This window comes from Martes martes (genome assembly GCF_963455335.1).
Source record: "Martes martes genome assembly, chromosome: 4".
NCBI classification, from domain to species: Eukaryota; Metazoa; Chordata; class Mammalia; order Carnivora; family Mustelidae; genus Martes; species Martes martes.
The window spans coordinates 170,600,889-170,623,090 of NC_137891.1; the positions used below are offsets into that span (position 1 = coordinate 170,600,889).

The following is a 22,202-nucleotide window of genomic DNA, read 5'->3' on the forward strand; positions in this document are numbered from 1 at the left end:
GGGTGCTCAAGAAAGGTGACCTAACCATTAAAATTTAAAACTCTGGAGCACAGAGACTGGCATTTGGCAAGAAATAGACTAACGGTGGTTAGTATTTTGACCCAAAGGCGCAGTAGGGTTACAGTCCCACATTTTCGCTCTGCAGTTCTTTTCGCTCGGCAACAGGCTCCTCTTACGTAAACAGCGGCAGCTAATGAGCAGGCAGATGGGCGGGGTTACATCACAGCCAATAGCAGACCGTAGCGGCGCGCTGGCTAGGCGCAGGCGGGTTTCCTGGCTGGTTGAGGAAACTAAGCCCGGAGGCTGTTTGAGGGGCGGGGAGTATCTTCAAATCTCCTGACTCTGCCTATCAACTGAGCTGTGATTGGTGCAGGCCGTGCCTGCCCGCCCCTCCCTCCAACCAGCCCTGGCTTCCTGGAAGGGGGCAGGGCCAACTCTGTTCGCTTTCCGTTTCTTTCTTGTTTTCTCTTTCCTTTTCTTCTTTTTAATGAACGTTCGGTTTTAGTTTTCGTGTTTCCCCTTCAAATTTTAAGTGACATATGTTATTGCAAAAATTTTAGAAAATACAGAGAAGTATAAAGGTAAAAAAGAAATAAAAGAATAACAATTCTTTCCCTTTTTGATTTTTCAATGTTTTTTAGGCTTTCTGACTTAAAACTGGTATTACTCCTGTTGGTGGTTCTATTGTGGTAAAAGCATAAAACTGGAAGCGATCAAAATGTCCTTCAAGGGTACTGATTAAAGTAAGATACTTTCGCCCACACAATGGAACAACTTGCAAAGAAACAGAAGGAGGTAGCTATGTGAAATGAAAAGGTGTGCAGGATTTAATGTTAAAGCAAAAAACAAGCTGCACAATGATATATGTATAGAGTAATCTCATAGACATCTATATGAGTCACAGAGGCAACAACTGTGTGGAAAGATACACAGTTGCAACACAGTATACAGTTACCTCTGGGGTGCAGGGGGAATAGAGAAATGATTCTTTATACACTTTTTAAATGTTTTTATGACAAGATGTATCATGTCTGTAGCTTAAAAAAGTTTCTTGATTAATTGATTGATTAGTGAGGGGGAGCAGGAGGGACAGAGGGAGAGGGAGAGAGAATCTTAAGCAGACTCCCAGCAGGCTCCCAGACCAACCTGAAGGGCACCCCCTCCCCCAACGCAGTGATGGATCTCACAACCATGAGAACAAGACCTGAGCTGAAATCAAGAATTGGGCCGTAACCAAATGAGCCACCTAGGTGCTCCCCCTCCCCAAAATTCCTTTAAAGAGAGAGGGAGAAAACATCCTGAAAAAAAAAAAGCAAGCAAGCAAGCAAACAAGCAAGCTAATCCCACTACCAAGACAGAACCAATGATAACATATTGGGTTTTATTCTTTGCATATGCTTATTACATATTATATATTACTATTATATGTATATTCTGCCTTTTGTTTATGCTTATATTTGTAGTATATAAATTACTTATAGTAACATGGGTTGCTTTTTCCACTTACTACATTTCACGATATTTTCATAATATTTAATATGCCTTAAAATAATTTTTTTTAAAAAAGAGTTTATTTATTTACTTGACAGAGAGCGAGCAGAAGTGGGGGAGAAGCAGGAGCAGGGGGAGAAGCAGGGGCAGAGGGAGAAGCAGGCTCCCCACTGAGCAGGGAGCCTGACGCTGGGCTCCATCCCAGGACCCTGGAATCAACACCTGAGTGGAAAGCAGATGCTCAACTGACTGAGCCACCCAGGTACTCCTCCCTAAACATAATTTTTAGTGACTTTATTTGAGAGAGAGAGAGAGAGAGAGCAAGAGCGTTAGCAGGGTGGGAAGGGGAGGAGCAGAGGGAAAAGGAGAGAGAGAATCTCATGGAGCCTGATATGGGTCTTAATCCCACAACCCTTAGATTGTGACCTGGGCCAAAACCAATGGTCTGTTGCTCAAATAACTGAGCTATCCAGGTGCCCCTTTAATGAATTTTTTTTTTTTTAAGTAAGCCCTATCTGCAGTTGAAGTTTGAACTCATAAGCCCAAGATCAAGAGCTGCATGCTCTACCAACTGAGCCAGTCTGGCACTCCAAACATAATTTTAAAAAAGATTTTATTTATTTATGATGGGCTGGCTGGGAAACTGGGGCTCCAAAATGGCGGATCTTCCCGCCAACCCTCTCCAAGATGGCGGACTTTCCCACCACCCTCACTGCGGTCTCTGTGTCACCGTCAGGAGACTGAAACTCTCCACCCCAGAGCTTCCAAATTGGGAACTGCCCATCACGGACCGCCCTCACCCCATACCTTCTGATCACCAAATATGGATGTGAGCCCATGCCCTGCCTTGGCCAGATGGATAAAAGACCCCCACCAAACTCCCTCCCAGTGCGACTTCCCCGACTCACTATCCATCTCTCTCTCTCTCTTTCTGTGAGTCGAGGAACCTCGCCCGAGGGTGCCCACCTCCTCCCAGCGCGACTTTCCTGGCTCCCCTTCTGAGCCCTGAAACTTCCCCGGAGAGTGCCTTTAATAAATCTTGCCTTGCACCTACCTCGCCTGGTGTTGTGTTTACCTCGCCTGCAAAACTTTACAATTTATTTGAGAGAGAGAGAAAGAGCATCCACACAAGTGGGAGGGACAGAGGGGGAGGAAGAAAGAAATTGAAGCCGACTCTGCACTTGGAGCTTGGAGCCTACGTGGGGCTCAAACCCACAAGTGAGATCATGACCTGAGATGAAACCAAGAGTTGGACACCCAACCGACTGAGCCACCCAAGTGCCCCCAAACATAATTTTTTTTTCCAAAACATAATTTTTAGTGGTTGCAGAATGCTTATGTGTGATATAATTCATTCCTTGATCTCTGCTGCTGGAAGATTAGGATTTTTGTCCCAATTTTTCACTATAATATATCAAGATGAGATAAAGCTCTTAGCATAAAAAATGTTACGTTTTATCCCTGATTCATTCCTTGCGTTAAATTTCTAGAAACAAATTCATGAGTTGAAGGCTATGAGCAAATATACTTATGACTTTTAATGCTAATTGTAAAAACTTCAAGAAGTTTATTTTTAACATTATTGATGCTTGTCTTAGTCAGCTTGGGCTGCCATAACAAAATTCCATAGACAAGGTAGTCTAAACAATAGATATTTATTTTGTCACCATTCTGGAGGCAGAAGTCTGGATTAACGTGCCAGCATGGTTGAGTTCTGGTAAGAGCTCTCTTCCTGGCTCTCAGATGGCCACCTTCTTGCTGTGTCCTTCCATGGCCAAGAGCTAGCAAGTAAGCTCTCTGGAGTCTTTCCTTATAAGGGCAGGTGCTTGTCTCATCATGAGGACCCCACCCTCACATCTTCTTCTAAACCTAATTACTTTCCAAAGGACCCAATTCCAAATATCATTACATTACATTACAAACACACAAATTTTGAGGGGATTCCAGTCCATAGCAATGTCTATGATGGAGCTAGTGCTGTGATTCAGGCAGGAGTACAGAGCTGAACACTCTCAGGATTGAACAGGTGAGGAAGATGGAAATAAGTATAAATTGCTCAGATAAGCAAAGAATCCTAAAATAGTCTGTCCAAGTCACTACTGGACAAAACTCTTCATGGCCCTCATTGTTCAGGTTGTGTTTGGACATATAATGGGTCATATTTGGTCTGCTGAAATACATTGCTCAGTCCTTTGGGCTCAACAAAAAATTGAATAAGTCTTTAAGCTTTAAAAGTTAGGAGATTTTTGTAAAATCCCCCAATTGGGAATTATCTTAGGAAACAAGTAAGATATGTTAACCATGGGCCTCTATTCCTGGTGCCATCAGTAGGACTAAGTACCTGGGCTGGTCTCCTGAAGCTCTCAGTTCCCATAACAGTAACACACAGACCACCTGACTCATTTACGTTACTAGCCTGGTCTCTGCAGGAACCTGACTTTGAGACCTTAGGATAGGGTCAAGATTCCTTAACATGGCATTCAAGGCCTGTGATGGTTTTGTGCCTTCCCTTTCACTGTTACTTGCTTCTATTCTTGTTCACTTTTGCCCAAACACACCTTGTTCAAGGTTAAAGGATAAGGTCGTGGCAGAGTGGGAATTAGAACCAGGGTTTCTCATCTCACTATCTCTTTTAACTACCTCATCTGGTTCTTCACTCATTAACTTGAGGTGTTTGTTTTTTATAAGACTAGGCCAAAGCAAGCCAGTTGGCACAAAACCAAATGGAATGTAAAACAACAACAACAACAACAACAACAACAACAACAACAACAAATGGAATGGAATGTTCAGAGGTGGAAATTTTGCAACCAGATGTGCAGTATCACCAGTGTCTCACTCCCTCACTCTGTTCCAGCTATACTGACTACTTTGCTTTGACCATGGTAAACCACTCATGTCTCAAAGCCTTTGCCTGTGTTATTAGACTTCAGCTTGAAATGCTCCGTATCTTCATAGCTTATGCTATTATGTTCTTTTTTCATAAATTTTATTATTTATTTATTTTTAAATTTATTTATTTGTATTAACATATAATGTATTATTTGTTTCATGGGTCTATGATTCATCAGTCTTACACAATTCACAGCACTCACCATGGCACATACCCTCCCCAATGTCCATAACCAAACCACCCCATCCCTCCCACCCCTCCTTCCCTCCAGGAACCCTCAGTTTGTTTCCTGAGATTAAGAGTCTCTTATGCTTTGTCTCCCTCTCTGGTTTCGTCTTGTTCCATTTCCCCCCTCCCTTCCCCTATGATCCTCTGTCTTATTTCTCAAATTTCTCATATCAGTGAGATCATATGATAATTGCCTTTCTCTGATTGACTTATTTTGCTTAGCATAATACCCTCTAGTTCCAACCACGTCATTGCAAATGGCAAGATTTCGTGGATTTTTTTTTTTTAAGATTTTGTTTATTTATTTGACAGAGAGACACAGTGAGAGAGGGGACACAAACAGGGAGAGTGGGAGAGGGAGAAGCATGCTCCCCACTGAGCAAGGAGCCCAATGTGGGGCTCAATCCCAGGACCCTGGGATCATGAGCTGAGCTAAAGGCAGACACTTAATGACTGAGTCACCCAGGTGCCCCGAGATTTCAGGGGTCTTTTGATGGCTGCATAATGTTCCATTGTATATATACACAACATCTTCTTTATCCATTCATCTGTTGATGGACATCTAGGCTCTTTCCATAGTTTGGCTATTGTGGACATTGCTGCATAACCATTCAGGTGTGTGTGCCCCTTCAGATCACTACATTTGTATCTTTAGTGTAAATACACAGGAGTGAAATTGCTGGGTCATAGGGTAGCTCTATTTTCAACTTTTTGAGGAACCTCCATACTGTTTTCCAGAGTCAGAACTGTGACTTAGATCCAGGAAGAGTCTACTTTGCAAATTTCCAACTCTTGGGAATGACTCAGGCTCAGCTCGAGTCAGACAATCCCGCTTAGTCTAAAGGGCTGGGGCCAGGAGAGCATGGCTATAGTCCCTTCTTGTATATGCATCAGCCTGTATTCCCACCAACAGTGTAGGAGGGTTCCCCTTTCTCCGCATCCTATTAATCATTTTTAAAGTAATCTCTATGTCCAACAAGGGGCTAACTCATGATCACAAGATCAAGAGTCACATGATCTTCCAACTGAGCCAGCTAGGCACCCCTCTTATTATATTCTTTAGTCCTGTATCTTATTAGGACACTGTATAAAGTGACAACCTGATCTGATTATACTACATAAAATAGTTCAATCTTGGCCACATTTTATATTCCCTTACCCTGATTTATTTTTCTTCCACAAACTTGTTTGTGTAGAACTTTCTTCTACAAACTCGTTTAATTTTTGCCTTTCTCACATTATGGAAACTCCAGGAAGGCAGGACTTTGTTTGGTTTTCTGTTGTATTCTAGAACCTAGCACAGTGCCTGGATTAAAAGAGGCATTCAACAACTGTTTGTTTTAATATGTTAATGAATAAATAAGTGAATTATACATGCCTAGAAGAATCCTACTATTTCACAGACCAGGTGATTTTCAATTCATTACATCTTTCTCCCACAAGCTATGTAAACTTTGTTTTTAGGACTAGAGATACTGAGAATGGAATGAGAAACTTAAGAGGCACCAACTGGAGGAACACTTCCAGCATTGTCAGGAAACTGACGGCAATGCCAGAATCTTCTGACCTCAATCTGTTTGGAAGGATGGAGGAAGATACACTAGGCATAAAAGCATAGGGATTAAGTTGATAAGAAACATTCAGAATGGATTTCAAAAGGGTCTTTGAGTTAATGATCACGGTAGACAACTCTTAAGATGTTTCCCCAGCTTACAATCCAACTTATGGAAACTACCCCCATATACAAGAGGGGACTATAGCCATGCTCTCCTGGCCCCGGCCCTTTAGACTAAGTGGGATTGTCTGACTCGAGCTGAGCCTGGGTTATTCCCAAGAGTTGGAAATTTGCAAAGTAGACTCTTCCTGGATCTAAGTCACAGTTCTGATCAACAGCTGTGTTAAAATGCAGATTACTGTGGGTGCCGGGGTGGCTCGGTCAGTTAAGTGACCAACTCTTGATTTCAGCTCAGGTCATGATTTCCTGGTTGTGGGATTGAGCTCCATGTCAGGCTTCACGTTCAGTGCAGGGTCTGCTTGAGATTCTCTCTCTCTCTCTCTACTTCTGCCCCTCCCTCTACTCTCATGTGTGCGCTCCCTAAATAAAATCTTTTAAAAATGCAGATTGCTGGACCTTGCTTCAATATTCTAATTCATGAGACCTGAGGTAGAAGTTAGAATTTTTCCATTTTGGGGGCTCCTGGGTGGCTCAGTGGGTTAAGGCCTCTGCCTTCGGCTCAGGTCATGGTCCCAGGGTCTTGGGATTGAGCCCCTCATCGGGCTCTCTGCTTGGCGGGCAGCCTGCTTCCTCCTCTCTCTCTCTCTCTTTGCCTGCCTCTCTGCCTACCTGTGATCTCTGTCAAATAAATGAATAAAATCTTTTAAAAAAAAAGAATTTTTCCATTTTTAAAAAGCACCCCCAGTGATCAAAAATGTTAGAGCTGGGAGCTAGAGGAATTGTTCTGTCCACTAAAACAGCCACTAAACTGGCAAAAATGGTCAGAATAAACTTTTTTGGAATGCTGAAATCTGATCAAATATGTATGGCAACCAGGAGACAGCTTAACAAAGAAAGAGGCTACTAAATTTCAGTGTTGAAAGAAATTTTTGTCAGGGGTACCTGGGTGGCTCAATTGGTTAAGTGTCAACCTTCAGCTCAGGTCATGATCCCAGGGTCCTGGGATCGAGTCCTGAGTCAGGCTCCCTGCTCAGTGGGGAGTCTGCTTCTCTCTCTTCTTGCCCCCAGCTCCTCCTCTCTCTCTCACTCTCTATCTCTTTTTCTCAAGTAAATAAAACCTTTTAAAAAAGTAAAGAAATCTTATCAGGTACTGGCTGATTGCTGAGATAACAGAATAGCAACATCAGGGACCACACATGACAAAGAATGCATTCCCTGGAAGGATAGATTGGAAAAGCCACTAAACAAACAGACCACTAGAGGCCACGCAGGTAATTATAGCTCAGCAAGGGAGGTGTGATCACTAGTCTTATGTGTCAGCTTGTCCGGGTGCATAACATTTGGTTAAACCTTATTCCTTCTGTGTCTGTGAAGGTGTTTCTAGATAAGATTAACATTTGAATAGAAGACAAGCAAAGCAGATCAGCCTCTCTAATACGGAGGTGCCCCCGACCAACTGAGGGCCTGAATAAAACAAAAAGGTTGACCTTCACGCAGATAAGAGGGAGTTTCCTCCTGCCTAGCTGCACTGAGCCAGAACAGCAGTTTTGCCTGCCTTTGGTCTTGGTCGAGAAATATACCATCCTGGGTCTCTAACTTGCTGATGCAGACACTGGGATTTGTCAGTCTTCATAATTGTGTGTGGCAATTCCTTGTAATAAACTTCTTTCCATGTATATATATAAAGAGAGACCCTGTTGGTTCTGTTTCTCTGGAGAGCCCTGAATAATATGGATTTTGGTACTAAGAGTGGTCCTAGAACAGAAATTTAAATATGAGTTTCTGAATTGATTCTAGGGGTTCTGGAATTGGCTCCTCATTCTTATTAGACTTAAAGACACGAATGACTCTATTTCTAGTAGTAAAGATTGCACTGATAGTCCATGGTATGATCTGGCAATAGACATATGCAAAATATTGCCACTAGATACTTTTAAGATTTTATTTATTTATTTGACAGAGATCACAAGTAGGCAGAGAAGCAGACAGAGAGAGAGGAGGAAGCAGGCCCCCCGCTGAGCAGAGAGCCCGATGCAGGGCTCAATCCCTGGACCCTGGAATCATGACCTGAGCCGAAGGCAGAGGCTTTACCCAACTGAGCCACCCAGGCACCCCAACTAGATACTTTTAATCAACTACTTATAAGAAGTAAAAGATCTGAGTGACTGTAGATATGACACTTTTGACCATTCCTGTCAGACTAAGAAATACAATGAGATTGATTGGTTACCCCTAATGTCACTGGACAATGTAGGTGGAGAAAAGGATGAGCGTGGGGATGCAAATTAACACATTCCCTGGTATCTAGTATGTAGCTATTGAGCTGGAAAATGCTTTTCTTTCCATACCTGTCGAGAAGGACCTCCAGAAACAATTTGCTTTCAGCTGGTGTGGTGGCTAATTTTTATGTATTGATTGGATTGGACCACAGGGTACCTGGATATTTGGCTAACCAATTTCTAGCTGAATCTATGAGGGTGTTAGAGTGTTTCCAGATGAGATTAGCATTTACTCACTGAGTCAAGCAGATTGATTGCCCTTCCCCATGTGAATGAGCACCATCTAATCCACAGAGGTCCCAAATAAAACAAAAAGGCAGAGGAAGGGAGAATTTTCTCTTTTCCCTGACTACTTAGTTGGGACATAGGTCTTCTGTACTTAAACTAAAACTTACACTATTGGTTTTCTTGATTCTCAGGCCTTTGACCTCAGGCTAATACTACATTACTGGCTTTTCTGGGTCTCCAGTTTGCAAATGGCAGATCATGGGGTTTCTCAGCCTCCATAATGGCCAAGCCAATTCTGTACATGCTATTGGTTCTGTTTCTCTGGAGAATCCTGACTACTATATACAGCTGTTGAGGCCAGCAATAGACCCTCACTGCTCTCCGTCAGGAATATACCAGTTCTCCAACGCTATGTCAATATTTGGTTCAAGGAAAATTGATCACTGTCTTAGCCCATTTGGGTGGCTATAACAAAATGCCATCGACTGGGTAGCTTATAAACAGCAGAAATTTTTTTCTCACAGTTCTGGTGGCTCGAAGTCCAAGAGCAGACAGACAGCATGATTAGGTTCTGGTGAGATCCCTTTTCCAGGTTGCTGACCATTGGACTTTTCATAGTATCCTCACCTGGCAGAAAGAGAGTGAGAGAGTTCTCTGGGGTCACGTTTATGAGGGCACTAGTCCTATTCTAATCACTTTCCAAAGTCCCCACCTTGTAATACCATCACACAAGGGGTTGTAATTTCAACATATGAATTTTGAGGGGTATGAACATCCAGTCCATTACAGTCACCTTTCCCTTCCATGAGCTATCACACTGGTCCATTGCATTGATGACATCATGCTAATGAGACCTAGTGAGCAAGAAGTAGCAACTAATCTAGACTTATTGGTAAGACATTTGTGTGTGAGAGGATGGGAAATAAATCTGACAGAAATTCAAGGGCCTTCTACCTTTGAGAAATTTCTGGGGATCCAGTGACGTGGGGCATGCTGTGGTAGTCCTTCTAAAATGAAGGGTAAGTTGTTTCATCTGTCTCTCCTACAACAGGCATAACCCTTAGTAGGACTTTTTGGGGTTTGGAGACAGTGCTCTTCATTTGAGCGTATTAGTCCACCTTTGTGCTGAAAAACCTGACGAGCTGCTCGTTATGAGTCGGGGTCAGAGCAAGAGAGAAGACCAGGCTCCTCCATTTGGGTCATACTTGGGTCATCCAGCAGACTCAAGGGTGCCTAAAGTGTCAGTGGCATATGGGGAGGCTGTTTAGAATCTTTGGCAGGCCCATATAGATGAATTGCAGCATAGGCCGTTAGGGTTTTGGAGCAAAACTCTGCTATCCTCTGCTGACAACTACTCTCTTTTTGTGAAATAGCTCTTGGCCTGCTCTTGGGCCTTAGCAGAAATGGAATGCTTAGTCATGGACCAACCAAATTACCATGATACCGGCAGTGCCCATCATGAACTGGCTATTTTCTGACTCACCAAAGCTATAAAGCTGGGCATGCACAGCTTTATCATCAAATGGAAGTGGCACAGATATATGATTGAGCCTGAGCAGACCCTGAAGGCACAAGTCAGTTACATGAAGTATCCCAAATACCTGTAGTCCCATTCTGGTTACATGACTTTCTCTTTCCCCGCCTGTATCTGTGGCTTCGTGTGGAATTTCCTATAATCAGTTTACATAGAAAGAAAAGACTCAGGCCTGGTTTGTAAATGGTTCTGTGCAATATGCAGGCACCACCTGAAGGTGGACAGCTGTGGGACTATAGCCCCGTTTTGGGACATTGTGAAGGTCAGCAATGAAGGAAAATACTCCCAGTGGGCTGAATTTTAAGTTTTGCCCCTGGTTGCTCACTTTTTTTGGAAGAAGAAATAAGGCCAGACATGCAATTATATACTGGTTCATGGGCTATGGCCAATGGTTTGGCTGGATATAAGGGACTTGGAAGGAATATGATTGGAAAATTGATGACAAGAGAATTTGGGGAAGAGGTATGTAGATAGACCTCTCTACATGGGCAAAAAAATGTGGAGATATTTGTGTCATATATGAATGCTCACCAAAGAGTAACTACAGCAAAGGAAATGTTAATAATCAAGTGGACAGGATGACCTATTATGTGGATGCCAGACAACGTTTTTCTCCAGCCACCCCTGTCACCCACTAAGTGGCCATGGTAACAAGGATGGTTCATATGCCTGGTCTCAGCAATACGGACTTCCACTCACCAAAGCCAACTGGGCTATAGCTACTGTTTTGTGCCAAATCTGCCAGCAGTAATGACCAACGCTGACTTTCTGATATGACACCATTCCCTAGGGTGATCACCCAATGGTAGTAGGTTGGTTACATTCCATCATGGAAGGAGCAGTGTTTGGTTCTCACTGGAATAGACACCCTGGATTACAAAGTTGTCTTCCTTGCATGCAATGCTTTTGCTAAAACCATCATCCATGGGGTTACAGGATGTGTTATATATCATTATAATGTTCCACACAGCATTGCTTCTGGTCAAGGAGCTCACTTGGCAGCAAATGAAGTGTAGCGATGGGCCCATGCTTTTGGAGTTACTGATTTTACCATGTTCCCTACCATCCTGGAGCAGCTGGCTTTATAGGACAGTGGAATGGCCTTTTGAAGACTCAGTGCTAGCTGCATGGCTATACCTTGCAGGGTGGTGGCAAGGTTCTTCCAAAAGCTGTATATGCTCTGAGTCATCAGGGCTCAATCTCATGACCCTGAGATCATGACTTGAGCTAAACCAAGAGTTGGATGCTTAACTGACTGAACCACCCAGGTGCCCCTGGAATAGATGTCTCTTAAAGAAGGTATACAAATGGCCAAGAAGCACACAAAAGATGCTCAGTATCATTAGTCATCAAGGAAATGCAAATCAAAACCCTCATGTCATACTATTTTACAACCACTAGACAGGTAGAGTCAAAAAGTCAAAAATAACATATTTAGGTGAGGCTGCAGGGAAATGGGAACTCTTGTACATTGCCGATGGGAACATAAAAGTGCTGCAGCTGCTGTGGGGAAAAAAGTTTGGCAGTTCCCCCGTAAGTTGAACATGGAATTGTCATATGACTCAGCAATTCCACTCCTAGGTATGTATCCAGAAGAACTGAAAGCAGGTGTCCAAACGAGTACTCCTATGTGAATGTTTTAGCAGCACTATTCATAATAGCCAAAAAAAAAAAAAAAAAAAAGGAAACGAGCCAAAGGGCCATCAACTAATGAATGGATAAGCAAGTACTCCATACCATGGAATATTACTCTGCCATAAAAAATGAATGGAGCACTAAAAATATGCTACATGGATGAACCCTGCAAACATTATGTTAAGTGAAAGAAGCCAGATTCAGAAGGTCACATCTGTGATTACATTTATATGAAATATTCAGAATAGGCAAGTTGTTAGAGTCAGAAAGCAGACTAGTAGTTAGGTGGATGGGGGGAATGAAGAGTGACTGTTTAATGGATATGGAATTTTTGAGGTAATGAAAATATTTCAAGAGACCAGAGGTGATGTTTGCACAACATTGTGAGTATACTAAATGCCACTGAATTTTATACTTTATATGGTTAATGATTAATTTTATGTGAATTTTACCTCAATTAAATAAGAGTGATGAGCAAGAGGGAATCTGTGGGGTCTGCCAATTGTGAGGTTGTGCCAGGTGGCACCAAGTGAAGCAGTGACATGTGTGTCCCCATGCTTCCTTGTTCCTTGGCCTGCTTGAAAACTTTTGGTTCATTTCTAGTGCTTGAAGTTAAGATTTGTCAACGTGGGATACAAGTAGTTTAAGTGTTTTCTGCTCTAATAAAGGAGTCTACCTAAAAAGAAAAGGGAAAGGAGGAAGAGAGGGAGGGAGAGAGGATGGAAAGAGGGAAGGAGAAAGGAAGGACTGAGGAGTAGGACATAGCAAGGAAGCTTATAAGTGGCCAACCCAGCCCTCGGAAGATTGGTAGAAACTAGCACCCTACCGCTCATTCCTCCCCATCACTCCCCGCATCCTCCACACGAACAGGCTGAACTATTGTCAATTCCCAATAACTTGTGGTATCTCTCAATGCCAGACTTCTTCAAATGCTTTCCCTCAGCCTTGAATGTCACCCCATTCTTTTTACCTGGCCTGTTATATCTCTTCTATCACGAGGTTCCTTTGAGTCCCAGGTCTGGGTGGAATGCCTATCCAGGGTCCTTCTTCCAGAACTCTTCATTCACTCCCATCAGAAGACTTCCCACATTATTTAACCACTTGTTTTTTCTAATAGGCTATGGGTTCCACAAAGACAGGAGCTGTGGGATGCCTGTCTGGCCCAGTGGGGAGAACATGCAGCTCTTGGTCTCTGGGCCATGAGTTCAAGCGCCATGTTGGGTGCACAGCTTTAAAAAAAAAAAAAAAAAAAGATAGGAGCTGTGATTGTTTTGTAGTTGTATTCTCAGTGCATACCAAGTGGCCATAATGTAGTAGATGCTAAATAATATTTTTAATGAATACATTTTAAAAATCTGAAAGTGGAATATGTAGATTATACAGCAATGCATATTCAAGAATAGTGGAATGACCCAGGGTCCTCTTTATAGGAATTAAACAAAAGGTGACCCAGAGTAAATGCCACCCTTAAACTAGAGCGCACTGCTTGATGAGCAGGGTGTGGGCTGAATTTTAATCTTCCCTGGCCCCTTTAGTTAGGTGTCCTTATGCAGTGAACAACCTGCCCAACCATATCAACAGATCTGCAGGAATCCTTTAAACCAGTGGTTCACAGCTCTGGTCACATATTGGAAAAGCAGGGGGGAGCATTTTGAAAATACCCAAGCTCACACCTTGGTCTCAGAGATATTGGTCCTGAGGCTTTGGCTTAAATTTAAAACTCTCAGGTATTTTGATGTGCTGCCTGGGTTGGGAATTACAACTTTGGACTTTCTGATGTGAAAATTTCAAACTAGACTCCATTGCAAACGTGTGTTTGCATCATCTAGGCAAGCACCCACATACTGATAGGGTTCCTGGTGCAACCAAAATGCTAATGCCAATGCCAACACCAACCAGTGGCACTTCTACATTTACTTCCTGGGATCTTCACCATTACCACTCATTCTCAGATGTTCAGGTGTGCCCCCAACCTGTCCCACCTTTTCAGGGGGGAACTAATAATGGGCAGCTGAACCACTACACTGGGATTGCAACCTAAGTCTGTAGGAGCAGGAGCTTTTCTTTTTTCTTTCTTTCTTTTTAAAGATTTTTTTATTTATTTGAGAGAGAGAGAGAGAGCATGGGTGTGCACAAGCAAGGGGGAGGGGTAGAGGGAGATGCAGACTCCCCATTAAGCAGGGAGCCTGATGCAGAGCTCAATCCCAGGATCCTGGGATCATGACTGATCAAGACAGATGCTTAACTGACTGAGCCACCCAGGTGCCCCTGTGGGAGCAGGAGCTTCGAAGGAAAGTTCTTGCTCAGTAGAAACCTGGTTGTTTCACCTTGAGAAACTTCACAATTCCCTGCTTCGGTTACTTTGCTTATGAAATTGGGTGATGGGCATTAAGGAGGGCATGTGATGTGATGAGCACTGGGTGTTATACACCCAGTGTATAAATTACTGATAAATTACTGAACACTATATCTGAAACTAAGTATGTACTATATGTTGGCTAATTGAATTTAAATTTAAAAAATGAATGGTATGGATCTGTTTGCCAGAAATCTCATGAGGTTTAATGAGCAAGTAATTATGACATATTCATAAATATATATTTTTGTGCAATTGTTAAATAACTTCCGTAACTTCATTGTGTAAAATTCCATAGAAATCTTAAAAAAAAATCACTCCAATAATTTTGACACAGATAGTTATTGAAGCTGCTTCAACAACCTGCTCTTGCAGTTGTCAGAGCTTCTCTGGTCCCTGCCTTTCCTGAGTTTTGTTTGTTTAAGTTTTCTTGAGATTCTGAGACAATAGCCACTGTTCTTTAAAAAAAAATCTCTTTTTCTCCTCTGTAAGTCACACTGTGCTGGTTATCTGTTACTTGTAAACGAAAAGGATTTATCCCAGGGAATGCTATGTTCTCAATGTTAATATGATTTGTAGAAGAATTATTATTATTATTTTTTAAAGATTGTATTTATTTATTTGACAGACAGAGATCACAAGTAGGCGGAGAGGCAGGCAGAGAGAGAGGAGGAAGCAGGCTCTCTGCAAAGCAGAAAGCCCAATGAGGGGCTCGATCCCAGGACCCTGGGATCATGACCCGAGCTGAAGGCAGAGGCTTTAACCCACTGAGCCACCTAGGCGCCCCATGTAGAATAATCATCTTAACGTATCTTTTAATTCTGAAATAGTATTCATATGAAGAACTATATTAGATAGATGTATTATTATAATAATCTGCTTTTATAAAAGTGTTCTATGCCCAAGAATGCCAGCAAATGTCATGAGAAACTACGTGTACGGTGGTCCTCAAACTTCAGTGGACATTAGAATCACTTGGGGAAGCTTGTTAAACAGATTTCTGGGTTCAATCCTCAGTTTTAGCCATCTGTGATGGAGCCTGAGAATTTGCCTTTCCAACAAGTTCCCAGGCAATGCTGATGCTGCTGACTTGTGGGCAGTTTAAGGACCCCTGCTGTAGGGATTCCTGGGTGGCTCAGTTGGTTAAGCATCTGCCTTTGCTCAGGTCATGATCCTGGGGTCCTGGGATTAAGTCTCGCCTGGGGCTCTTTGCTCAGCAGGGAGCCTGCTTCTCCCTCTGTCTGTCATTCCCCCTGCTTGTGCTCTCTCTCTCTCTGACAAACAAATAAATAAAGTCTTAAAAAAAAAAAAAAAAGAACCTCTACTCTAGTATTTTCCAAATTCCAAGAAACACCTGGGGTCCTTCTGGGGAATCTTATGACCTGTGCTATGTGTCTGTGGTTACTGGTTTAAATCATATAAATTGAGGCGCCTGAGTGGCTCAGCTGGTTAAGTCTCTGCCTTTGGCTCAGGTCATAGCCTCAGGGTCTTGGGTTGGAGCCCTACATTAGGCTCTTTGCTCAGTGGGGAGCCTGCTTCCCCCTGTCTCTCTCTCTGCCTGCTGCTCTACCTACTTGTGATCTCTGTCAAATAAATAAATAAAATCTTTAAAAAAATCACATAAATTATCTTCGGATTTTAAGAAAGATATATTTATTTATTTTTTTATTTTTAGATCTTATTTATTTAATTGTCAGATCAAGAGAGAGTACAAGCAGGGGGAGAGGCAGGCAGAGCAGGCAGAGGGAGAAGCAGGCTCCCTGCCAAGCAAGGAGCCCAATGCGGGACTAGATCCCGGGATCTTGGGATCATGACCTGAGCCGAAGGCAGCCCCTTAACCGACTGAGCCACCCAGGCGTCCCTTAGAAAGATATATTTAAACAAATATATTTAAGAGATTTTTTTTTTGGTAAAGATTTTATTTATTTATTTGACAGACAGAGATCACAAGTAGGCAGAGAAGCAGGCAGAGAGAGAGGAGGAAGCAGGATCCCCGCCAAGCAGAGAGCCCGACTTGGGGCTCGATCCCAGGACCCCGGGATCATGACCTGAGCAGAAGGCAGAGGCTTCAACCCACTGAGCCACCCAGGCGCCCCGAAGAGATATTTTCAAACTGTATTTTTAAATAATATTTGTATCTTGCTTTTATTATAGCAGGATAGAAAAAATTAACCACAGGTTATGTCACAACAAAAAGACCATGAGTTACCACTTTCATGAAATTCAGGTAGTCTTAAATTAAGCTGCTCCAAAAATTATTCATTTTATCTTCCTAAGAATTCAAGCTTACTCTTCATCTTCCACTTTTTGCTTGCTTTATTTGATCATTATTAGAGTGATTTTAATTTAAAATAGATCTCAAGAGCAGATGGCATACTCAGGAACATCCCTTCTAACAGATCTGTGGTGGATTAGAAGTCATGAGAACACTATCATCTACAAACTTAAGGGATTTTGTAAGCCTTTTAGTAGGGCTGGGTAGGGGGAGGCTCACAAAAATGCAAAATGGAAGATGTTACTTGTTTAATTAAAAATTTTCACTTAAAAAAATAAATAAAAAATAAAAAATAAAATTTTAACTTTTCAAACTTTGTACTGTTGTAAAGTTAAAAAAAGAAGGCATGTGACTTGTGATTATTTTTTGCACTCCATCTTTTGAGGTAATCTTATTGCTGGCCACTTGAATCTCAGCATTCACATGTCAGGAGTGTCTATAAACTTTCCACTAGCCGCATCCACACTGGACATGTGTTTTGGGAACAGACATCTAGTATCTTGTCTGCAGGAGTAAGGTTAATGACTTGTCTGAACTTTTGTCGATGATCCTGAAGGCCTTTTTGTAATGGGGTCTCACAATAAAGATGGAGCAGAGAGCCCAATGCGGGGCTTCATCCCAGGACCCTGAGACCATGACCCGAGCTGCAGGCAGAGGCCTAACCCTCTGAGATACCCAGGCGCCCCTGATTAATTTTTTTTAAAGATTTATTTATTTGAGAGAGAAAAAGAGAAAGCAAGAGAGTACGCATAAGTGGGAAGGCAGAGAGAGAGAGAGAATCTCAAGCAGACTCTACCCTGAGCAGGGATCCTGAAGCGGGGCTCAATCCCACGACCTTGAGATCATGACCTGAGCCCAAATCAAGAGCTGGAAGCTAAACCAACTGAGCTACCCAGGCACCCCTATGTGATTCATTTTAGAAGTCCAGTAGTACCTTCCAGAGGGTGGAAGAAGGCATTAGACACAATTGATTGATGATGATTTATTATAATCTGTTGGCAGCACACAGATAGATATTAATAAAACCAGAACTATGTTTCCACAGAAGTGGGCGATGATATATAGCTATTCTATGGGAACTGCACACATTTAATCATCGTCGTCTTTGAGATGTTTGATCTTCTTCTTGTGCCGCTCAATTTCTTTCTGCAGACGCTCAATTTCCTTTACATGATGGGTGATCTCCTCTTCATGGTGTTTCTTCAAGGCTGCCAGTTGTTCTTTAGTGCGTGCTCTACAAGGATGCAGTGACTCTGCATTAAATCCCAATCATTAACCCGCAGAGACCTCTAAGCATAACCTACGATACCTAAGGCAAAGAACAGGAGTCCCAATCCCACTGGAATCTGGTTGGGCATCCTCTTCTACCTGCTCAAGCCCCATTAGTGAAAGAATACTCCATCTTGAGATATATCCACCTTAAGGATGATATATGATTCCATTTTCCTGGTGCCAGTGCCTGAAATTTCATTTTTTATGAGTTATTCCTTTCAGATTTCTCTTTAGAAAACTCCAAAGTGGTGTGACATTAAGTCTCATATACCTTAGGATAGGAACCACCCAGAGATCAGAATCCCTTTTTTTAGGGGTGGGGGTGGGGGGGGCAGAGCAAAAGGAGGGAAGGATGGACAAATAAATATGTCCTATCTCAATTTATCTAGGGCTTTCTTTGCCTAGGGAAATGCATGGCTCACTGTAAAGGCCAAAATGAAGGGGGAAAAGTACTTGGAAGTCCAATTTAGGTCTCAAGAAGGGACATTCAAATGTTGGTTTGGGCACATACGGGCCTCAGTTTTCCTTAAATGTAAAATGTTGATGCTGACTAAGATGGTATCTAAGGGCTGTGCTTTCGTTCTCCAGTATGGTAGGTGCCATGCTGATAATTCTTGAGTGAGCAATAAAGGGCAGAAGTTAAAAGCTAGACCAAAGCAGAAGAGGCAGAAGTGAGATTAGGTCCACACTGCTCCCCACTGTGGACAGAAGTCAACAAATGATAATTTAGGGCTAGGAAAGAGTCCCTTGGTCCAAACTGCTCTGTACTCTTACGCAGGAGAAATTTATCCAGTCCAGCAGCCGGGCTGGGCTGGGTTGGGCAGGGCAGGGCAGGGCAGGGCTAAAGTCTCCAAGAAATAGGGGAGGAGGGTTCCAACTAGGAGCTGCTGCCTTGGTTGGAAGCACTCTGGCGGAATTGAAGACTTGGGGTCTAGAAATGGCTGAAGGTCTGGAGAGCTAGGGACTCCATGGGGAGGATTAAATAGAGAGTAGAGGGGTTATGGGTGGTTGAAGGCTGAGGGAATCAGGCTCAGGGTGTTTTCAAGTATTGGGCAGTGGGACCTAGACATCTTGGAAAAATCTGGAAGCCATTTTACAAGACCGGGGAGAACTCCGTGGGTGAGCATGATAAGTGATTCAGGAAGAGTTCTGGAGACCCGCGGGTGGAAATGGCTTGGGTTTGGGGCCCCCGAACTGTTCGGCAGCGCGCCGGGATCGCCCTATAGGTGGCGACAATCATGACCTCAAGTGTTGGAGGTAATGGGTTCAGGGCCCGCTAGTTCTATTGGGGGACGGGCGCCCAAAAGACCAGGTTGGGAAGGGTAGGGCCATTAGAATTTTTTTTTTTTTTTTTTTTTTTTTTTTTTTTTTTTTTTTGCTTTTTAAAGATTTATCTATTCGAGAAAGAGAGAGAGCGAGCGAGCGAGAGAGCGGTGGGGGAGGGGCAGAGGAAGAGAGAGAACCCCAAGCAAACTCCCCTCCCAGCACGGCGCCCGACCCCTGGCTCGATCCCACAACCCGAGATCACGACTGCAGCGGAAACCAAGAGTGGGCTGCTCAACCGACTAAGCCACCCAGGTGCCCGGACGATTGTAAGTTTAAGAGGGATCGGAGGGCCCCGAGAGATCTGGACTGGACTCGGGGCTCCGTGGACCTCACCGGAAGTATCGTTCCTCTTCAGCTTGCTCTCTCTTTCCGAAGGCCCCACCTGCCTCCCGGATCGAGCCAGCGCTGGAGTCTGACTGCGGAGAGAGATGGGAACGTCGGTAAGGTGCGAAGGGAAGATGGAACCCGCGCTCAGGGCTGGGGCTGCGGACACAACCGCCGGCGTACCCGTTCGGAGCTGAAGCCTCGGGCTTGCATGGCCCTAAAGCCCCACACGCGCAGCCGCATCCAGGCCGCCGAAGACGCGACAGCCATTGTTGTTGGTGCAGGACCTCTCCAGTCACCCGCGGTCGAGCCTCTCCGCAGGCGCTAATGACTCTGGGAGTCAGGCAGCCAATGGTTTCGATGGAGAGGCGGGATGATCCCAGGAGTAGCGAATTAGGAAGTGGAGGAGGCGGGGCTCCTGCAGCTCGCAGCGAGTCCTGAGCGAGAGGCGGGCCTATTCTTAGCCAATCCCTAGCAAGGTCTTTGGGGCCAGCGGCCTGGAGAATAATAATGGAGTTAGGGACGCTGTCAGAAGTCCAAATCCGGGCTTTGGGACCCATCAGAGTGAGGCGTGGCATACACCCTATCCCACGATTCCAATCCTGAAGTTGTTATTAAACATCCAAAGGAAGCCTTCCCTTTCCTGGACTACTAGCATCGATAAGATATCTAATGTAGGGGTTGGGGAGGGGGTATGTCCAGGATGCTCCAACTTAGCGTTCTGGGGAAAATTTTTTTATAAGTGTATGTGTATGTAGTGTCTTAAGAGGTGCCAGTGTTCTGTTGTTGCATTGACATTTCACTCAAGTCGCAGTTTAAAGTCACCTCAGAAACTTCCCCCGACCTCCTTAGTCATTCTATTACAGCTACGTTTTGTTCTTTCTCCCTCTCTCTTTGTGCTTTTCACCGTTTGAAGTTATCAGGGCTTTGGTCAAGTAGGCACTGAATTAATATTTGTAAAATGTATTAATATGTAATTGAACAGGCTTGATCACTGGACTTTTGGCAATGTGATGTAATGAAGTGGAAAAGAGCTTAAGTAGGAGTCTGGGGGAAGTTTTTGCCATGACCTTCCTTTCACCATCTAACAAATGTGAACAAGACCATAGTGGATTATAGCCTTTTCCTAAGTCATTTTTTTCTCTCTGGGCCCAGTTTTTCTTCCTTTAGATGAGAGTGTTGGGCCAGATTATCTTATTTGTGATTATAAAAATATTTTCTTTGCTTTCTATGAAATTGTAGAACTGTTTTTATTGATCATCTTTTGGTTGGAAAAATACCAGCGCTAGTTTGTATGACTTAAATGATAGGAAATGCCTGCAGGGCACATTTTCAAATGTTCGTGGCAGAAAACTTGGAAAAATACAAAAGCAGAAGGATAGAAATAATAATCACTTTTAAGCTCACTACCCAGTGGTTATAATTTCCTGTGTTTCTAGGTGATATTTAAGTGCCCTTCTAGTTTCAGAAACTGATCTAATTTTCAGGAACTGCTGTTTCTTGATTATCTCCTAGGCTAGTCACTCAATGCAAGGTCTTACTGAGTTTGTGCAAAGGATTGTGTATGAGGTGCCTGGGTGGCTCAGTGGTTTAAAGCCTCTGCCTTTGGCTCAGGTCATGATCCCATGTTGCCTACTTGTCATCTTTGTCTGTGAAATAAATAAATAAAATCTTAAAAAAAAAAAAAGGATTGTGTAGGCCTAGGCACTAGGATTGGCTGTAATTAAAAAAAAAAAAAAAGGGAAAATAACCAGTGTTGGTGAGGATGAGGAAAAACTGTAACCCCCCATATATTGTTGGTGGGAATGTAAAATGGTTCAGCTACCGTGGAAAATAGTTTGGCAGTGGCTTAAAAAGTTAAAACAGAATTACCATAAGACTCAGCAATTTCGGGACGCCTGGGTGGCTCAGTTGGTTAAGCGGCTGCCTTCGGCTCAGGTCATGATCCCAGCGTCCTGGGATCGAATCCCACATCGGCCTCCTTGCTCGGCGGGGAGCCTGCTTCTCCCTCTGCCCCTCTGTCTGCCTGTGCACTCGCTCGCTCTCTGATAAATAAATAAACAAAATCTTAAAAAAAAAAAAAAGACTCAGCAATTTCACTTCTAGGTATGTACACCCCGCCCTAAACTGAAAACTGTCACTCAAATACATGTACACACGTTCATAGCGGCACCGTTCACAATAGCTAAAAGGTGGAAACAATCCAAATGTTTATCAATTGATGAATGAAAACAAACTGTGGTATATTTATGTAGCAGAATAACATTCAGACATAAAAAGTAATGAAAAAATGACACATACTATATTTTGGATGAACTTTGAAAACACTATGCTCAGTGAAAGAAGGCAGACACAAAAGATCACATATTGTATGATTGCATTTATGAGATATCCAGAATAGGTAAAGCCATAGAGGCAGAACACAGATTGCTGTAAGGGATTGAGTATAAGGAGGAATGGGGAGGAACTACTTAATACGTGCCAGGTAAACTTTTGGGGTGATGAAACTGTTTGGAACTACATAGAGTTTGGTGGCTGCACAATACTGTGAGTGTAATAAGAGATACTGAATTATTCATTTTAATTATATGTTATGTATATCTCACCTCGATTAAAAAAAGTAGTTGGAGATGTCTGGCTGGGCTGCGAACCCTTTAAGAGTCACAAGGAAGGGGCGGGGCTAGAG

The 22,202-nt window shown here is 43.2% G+C and overlaps 1 protein-coding gene across 2 annotated transcripts; it reads right to left on the reverse strand.

Annotated features, from left to right (window-relative positions):
- Positions 1 to 17,561: 17,561 nt before the first annotated feature.
- ATP5IF1 (ATP synthase inhibitory factor subunit 1) lies at positions 17,562 to 22,192 on the reverse strand. 2 transcript variants are annotated; one of them, XM_080800978.1, is made up of 5 exons: positions 22,123 to 22,192; positions 21,389 to 21,561; positions 19,700 to 20,013; positions 19,526 to 19,608; positions 17,562 to 17,828 (listed from the first exon to the last, which is right to left on the reverse strand). In XM_080800978.1, the coding sequence occupies exons 3-5, from the start codon at positions 19,784 to 19,786 to the stop codon at positions 17,684 to 17,686; spliced, it is 315 nt and encodes a 104-aa protein (XP_080657104.1). In that variant the 5' UTR covers positions 19,787 to 20,013; positions 21,389 to 21,561; positions 22,123 to 22,192; the 3' UTR covers positions 17,562 to 17,683. The 2 variants fall into 2 exon arrangements, with proteins under 2 accessions (XP_080657104.1, XP_080657105.1); XM_080800979.1 differs by having other exon boundaries at positions 19,700 to 19,953; positions 22,123 to 22,190.
- Positions 22,193 to 22,202: the final 10 nt, after the last annotated feature.